This window comes from Bremia lactucae, linkage group LG3 (assembly GCF_004359215.1).
Source record: "Bremia lactucae strain SF5 linkage group LG3, whole genome shotgun sequence".
Classification (NCBI taxonomy): domain Eukaryota; phylum Oomycota; class Peronosporomycetes; order Peronosporales; family Peronosporaceae; genus Bremia; species Bremia lactucae.
In genome coordinates, this window is record NC_090612.1 from 6138694 (window position 1) to 6145229 (window position 6536).

Genomic DNA, 6536 nt, shown 5'->3' on the forward strand with positions numbered 1-6536 from the left:
AAGCGCTGAAGGACAATGCTCCAGATTGTTGTGTTTTCGTTGAACAACACTGTGCATGCCTCTACCGGTTATACTCCGTTCTACGTGAACGGCCTCACACACCCACGCATTCCATTAACGCTACCACTACGTGGTTCAAGGCTTGGTAAGGGGGGGGTATAAGATTGGCTTGCTGATATCAGCCTTATTACGATTAAGAAACAGGTTAGCGAGTTTATCGCAATGCGATTAAATATCTTAAGACATGTGCGAAATACAATGGCTGACAGCCAAGACAAATAAAAAGAACAAGCGGATGCTAAATGCAGAAGCTGTATTAATTCTAATAAGGTCGGTGACCGAGTATTACTTATTGCTAAAAAATACCCACTTAGTATTTGTGGCTTTTTAAGACCAAATAGCGTCCGCGCATTACTGGACCATTTATGATCGTGACCAAAAACGCCCTAGCTTACACGCTTAACCTCCCACGCTGGTTGCGCACACACCCAGTGTTCTACGTTGGCTTACTTATGCCTTATAGGGATCTCTCCCATGTGGTGGATTGGAAGGCGCTCGCGCCGAGTACGTCGGCTGCGCCGCAGATTGCTGCATTGTCATCAGGAGGTCCAGCTGGACCTCTAAACGAGGCTGTAAACGCTCCAACTTCAACAGACGATCTTGGACCTCACCAAGAATATTCTCCGTTTGAGCAAAATATTACGAAGAAGTTGCACCTCGTGCCTTAACGCCAACACAGACGCCGCCGATATTCCGGCCATCTCCTGCATTGCTCGACGAGCAGCCTTCAATCCCACGCCGAAAGACTTCTGAAGCGACGTCGTCGTAATGGTCAATATCAGCATCTGGTGAAGTGGCTTTGGTACCCCTCGTCGGAAAACTCGTGGAGTATGAGATTCTTCTTCGGCAAGATTGCCCGTACGCCGTTGGAGTTTTTGAGCGCCACGCGGCGAGCTCCTCCGGCGTAGTCACCTTGGGCCCAACAGCCCAGGTATGCAGCTTAGACCCGCAACCTCTTGGGGGCGCTCTTACACACTGTTCAGTAGCACGTTATCCAACCTCAAAGAGGAAATGTGTGCGAAGGGTTGACACTCGGTGTCAACAGTCTGATGGGGAAGGGTGTAATGGTGTACACTTTGGTTGGTAAGCCGCTAATGTGGTACAAAGTGGTATGAATCTATATTCGCTGTGAGCTTTTGCCTTTGCGAAAGCCGCAGCCCAGCTATGAGCTCGCTCCTTCCTGAGGATTGCCTGCTCTTGCTCTTCATCGAGCGGGTTCGCTATTATATTGGCCTCCAGGCCCGAAGTTCCGCGTAATGCGATAAATGCATACGTCCTACGAAAGGATTAGGAACTTGGTGAGACTCGTCTTTACGCTGGTGTGAGCTTGTATTGGGTTCCTCACCCTCCTCCTTAGACGGAAAGTTAGCCTAAAAAAGCACCATCCCTTTGTCATCCAGGAGAGCGGAAACGGTCGGTGACCCTGGCTTGGGTGTCATAAGACAAGAGGACGTAAACACAACCGTAGATTTTACATCATGGGTCAATTGCCCTCTTTTCTATTTAAAATAAGTATTATCATTAAAACCCCATTTCTAATGAGTAATTCGAGTGGTCGCCACCAGAGATCTTTCTGGTGGCCTAAATCACTTTTAACTGTAGTTAGGGTGCGGTTTATATTTTAAATTTGAAAACAAATCAGTTCCCCTTTTGATCTTCGACTGTCTAGTGCCTATCTGAGGCTTGTGCTGCGATCAACGATAGTAATAAGCCTTCCTAAGGTATAGACCCTCGGGCATTAGATGCCACTTGGCTCTACGAACCACTGAGTCTTTTGAATAAGTATTCACTAAGCTCTACGAGCCTGAACAACTTACTTAGTTAATATTTTTTTAGTGCCATAGAACTAAGTAACATTCTGAGTTTGTAGCCTTCCTCTGACGTTAGGAGCGAGGTAGCTCCGCTACAGGGAGGGTGTAACGGGGTATTGAAGGTCAGCCATATATTTACCCATTCTTTTCAGCTGATTTTATGTTGTCAATACTCTTTAAATCTGTAGTGCAGGGTTATTTTTTCTTACTACGTGCAAAACTTGAGCGAGACTGTATAAGGTACATTTCGATTGTCTACGTTAATGTGGTACAACTCGCATTATGAATTGTATACCTTTTTCTATTTAAAATAGGTAATATCAATTAAATCCCATTTTTGAGGATAATACGCGTGGCGGCCACCAAAAAGTATAAAAGGTAAGGTTTTTACATTTTAAACGTATCCATAAAGTTCAGTTTCTTTTTGATTCAAACAGCGTAGCGTGCCTTCCCAAGGCTTGCGCTGCGATCAATGAGAGTACTAAGCCTTTTTTTAGATACTTTGCGGAGCTACTTCGCTCCTTAAGTTAGAGAAAGCTATCAAGGCTCAAACAGTACTTACTTCTATAGAACTATTAAGTATAACAACTCAGCGATTTACACAAACTCGTAGAGCTTAACGAATTATAATACGGCAATCAGTGGTTTGTAGAGCCAAGAGACAACTAATGCCCGAGAGTGAATACCATATGAAGGCTTTTGTACTCTTATAGATCAATTCGCAAGCCTTAGTCAGGCACTTAGCGCCTTAAGATCAAAGGCAAACTGAACTTATTTTGATGTTTTAAAGTATGAGAAATCTTACCCTAATTACTTCCAAAATAGATCTTGGTCACCAGATCTCTATCTGGTGGCTGCAAAGCATATTACCCACAATTATGGGTATATATTGATACATCTTATTTTAAACATCAAAAGAATATTTTACCCATACTATGATTTGTACCACATTAACGGTTTACCAACCGAAGTGTACCATTAAAACACAACGGTTTATCAAAAAGCACTCACACAATATATGTAATAGAGCACACATTTATTGAAGAATCGTTGTTATTGTACATTTACTTTATGGGTAAAATACCCTTTCATCCTATTCTAAAATAGTTAATTACTAAAATCCCATTTATTACGAATAACAAATGTGGTCGCCGCCAGATATAAATATGGCGGCCGAAACCTATTTTTAAATTAGCTAGGGTAAGTTTTTAGATTAAATGAATAGATAAAGTGCAGTTCGCCTTTGATCTTAAATCGTCTACTGCCTTTCTAAGGCTTGCGCAGTAATCTGTGAGAAATAGAAGCCTTTCTAAGGAGCGTACTGTTGGGCACTAGTTGCCACTTGGTTCTACGAACCCCTGGATCCCTTGAACTAGGATTCATTAAGCTTTAATAGCTTTTACGACTCCCTGAATTGTTAAACCCATTACTTCGATAGAACTAAGTGAGTCTGAAAGTCTTCCTCTGAATTTAGGAGCGAGGTAGCTCCGCTACAATATAAGTTGTGACTAGCGCCGTATTTTTCGCTTAGTTAATTTGTCCAGTGCGAAATTTCATCGACAGATTGCATTTTGATGCGACGGCAGTAGAATCTGATCAAGAGCATGAATTCTTGTTTTTGAGCCTAAACCACGCACCTGATCAATTACGTTTTCAACTTTAAGGATGCATTTATAAGCTTCGTTTGAGAGTTCAAGTGGAAATAAGAGCTCCAATTACGAACCGAGTGTAGGAGTTGCGACATCGATTGACGCGAATTCCAGCTCCACAGCGAATTTACCTTCGTCCGAAGTCACTGCTTGTAGCGCAGTAGCTTCCCTTTGCAGTTAATGTGCTTCCCCGTCATTTATAGGTACAATCCGACACTTTCACGTTAGCAATTTACCGAAGCAAAAATGGCCTCAAACGACTTGCTTCTGTAATTAAACAAAGTGACGTAAAGCTGTGGATTAAATAATATTAAAAGGCAACGTGATTTTTTTTTCTAGAGGCGTCCGCCGGCGCAAATTCTCAACCATTCAAATATCATTCCGCACGGATGGCAACGATATACGACAACATTGCTGACGACCAACCGCAACTAGTGCATCGCCAGACGGAGCCCACTGAATACCTAATGCTTGAAATGAATCTATCGGAGAATTTGGTAAGGCAAATTGTAATGATGATTGCTGTCAACAAATCGTACCTATTGTAATGTCGACCCACGAGACAGTCTCATTAGCCCAAAAATAAACACGACCATTCCCTGACGTAATTGCGAGGCGACTACTTACGGGATCCCATCGCATATTTCGAACACATTCAAGCAGTGATACTACCGAATGCAGCATTTGAGTATCGGCGCGCCAGATCCAAACGTTGTACGGCATTTGATCACTTTTGGAGGCGAGAAATGCAGAGTCAGCACTCCACACAATCCGGCTAATGCCAATCTTTTGATTTTCTAATCTGTAAAAAGTAGTTTTCATTGAGTAACATTAATGTCAGTAGAAATATCCGCAATCGTATGTCTCAGTTAAACTTACAATGGATCGCAGGTAATTGTGCGGACAGAGAATGGTGGCTCTCGCTTTACAAAGCAGATATCGCACTGTTTTTTTTCACCAGCTGCCTGAGCAGCTGCAGATGCGGCCTGCAGCGAGTTTGATAAAAGTGAAGAGCTTCGCTGTGATACCGCAACGCGCCTGCCTCGCGGCCGATCCATGACATCGACATCTGCATACCTTTCTTCGAAATCAATCTATGGGTCAAGAAAGAAAATTACATTGAATAGTCCCCATATATTTAGCTGTATCCTTACCGCTAGGTGACTAGTATGCAGTCTTGAGGTGGCAATTTGTTCGTGGTCAAAGTCCGCGATGGGCTTCAAAGTAACATGACTAAGCACGCGCAGGTGCTCATCGTAACTCCCAAGCGCAAGAAACTGGCCTGACGCTGACCACATCATACTTTTCAATCCTAACGCGTTTTCATAAGCCTATGAAGGAAGATTATTCATTCAGTATAACCTTCCGCTTAGGTGCATCACTTCACAAATACTGTACCTGGTACCTTGCCAGCTGCGTGCCATCGGGGGAATACAACAATACTCTAAATTCTAAGTGAGTGTCTCGAACAGCGATTGACCTGCGTGTAGCAGGCTGCATATTGAGGAAGTTGCACTTTATGAACAGTATCCGTCACGTACGCGCCGTCGGGAGACCATACGACTTCGACACAGTCGTAGCTGTCGATTACAAAATGGACCGTAAGTTCCCAGCTCTCACAGCTGTAAATTCCGATAAAATCTTTGCCGCCGTGCCGTTCTACAACGGCCAAGAACGTCCCATTATTTGTGAAACTGAGACCATCAGCCGCCAGTTTAGGGTTGTGAATAGAGCAATGTGCTGTCGGACTTTCAAGAGACCACACGGTTGCGTGTAGCTGAAAGTCGGACACCGTCACAATATGTCGCGCGTCGGGCGTCCACCTGGTATAGACAAGCCCCGCAACACCTTCCGAAATTTTGCGGGTCCAGGAAGAATCCTGCACAGACCATAGCTGCACAACAGCGTGCTTGAAAGAGGCTGTCAATACGAGATGCGAGTCCGCCGACCACGCAAGCGCCTGGACTTCGCCTACCGCGGAATAGCGCTGTACAATTTGCAGCGAGCGAGCATCTCGAATGATAAGGCTATTTCCATTTGCAGCCGCAATACAATGACTGCTTGGCGACCAGCGCACCAGCCCGTGCGTCACGAGCATTGGCGATGATATGGACGCCATTCTACGCAAAACAGGGAAGAGGAAACACTTAGCAAATGTATGGAAAGTTTTTTTCAGTTTCGGGCAGCGGAACAATGATTGACTGCCAGAACACGGAATGCTACAATTAGATCGTGAGCAATTGAAGAAAAATCATTTATTTCACTATCAGGTCCATTTAAGGCGCTGGCAGAATAAGCTGCCTGTTCGCCCAAAGCGCTACGAAACAAAATGCTAAGAAGGAGGGGCGCTGAATCTAATGCTTAAGTATTAGTATCATAAGATATAAAGCGTTTGTACTTGGCACACGTGGGCTTCTAGCACATGTTTCAGTAATGGCTTTCAAACGATGCGTATAGCCATTTTGGCTTAAGGGCAGAAGCATCCAGGCGGAGGTCAATAAAATACTAACTATTTGGTACCAAGAAGCGAAAGCGACCATGCCAGCTACCTTCATAAATAAGGAGACTTTAAAATTGGCTTTCGCGAGCTCTCTTGTTGAGTTCTTTTGTAAGGTTAATAATCACTGACGCGCGACAACATCGTAAGAGCTTAATTCCAGATGGGGGCATCATCGTTGGGAGATGGGCTGATAGTTTTGCAACGGAGTGCGACGTGCTTGACGCGCTTGCGCCTGTAACTAATTTGCAAAGGTAAACGTGACACCAATTTCCGGCTTAGATACACGACATACTGTATAAAGTAGAATGGAACGTACCTAGGGGACACACAAAAAGAGGCAAAAGAGAGTGTTATTAATTTCATTACCCCCTAGCTTGCTACAAATATTCACGACAGGAGAAATCAGGAAATGAAAACCATACAGTCGTTCGGTGTGAATACGATTACCAAATCTAGTACTCGTACCACTTTGTTATTTCATCACCCTAAAGCTTGCCTTTCTACACTCCTCCTCGT

The 6536-nt window shown here is 44.0% G+C and overlaps 1 protein-coding gene across 1 annotated transcript; it reads right to left on the minus strand.

Moving 5' to 3' along the window:
* Window positions 1–3796: 3796 nt before the first annotated feature.
* Window positions 3797–5639, minus strand: CCR75_006732 (uncharacterized protein; the record flags this gene model as incomplete). The annotated part of the gene is given in 6 exon segments (XM_067964800.1): window positions 3797–4002; window positions 4060–4322; window positions 4400–4614; window positions 4675–4851; window positions 4919–5035; window positions 5046–5639. The coding sequence occupies 6 exon segments, from the start codon at window positions 5637–5639 to the stop codon at window positions 3890–3892; spliced, it is 1479 nt and encodes a 492-aa protein (XP_067817235.1). The 3' UTR covers window positions 3797–3889.
* Between the last annotated feature and the right edge of the window lie 897 nt (window positions 5640–6536).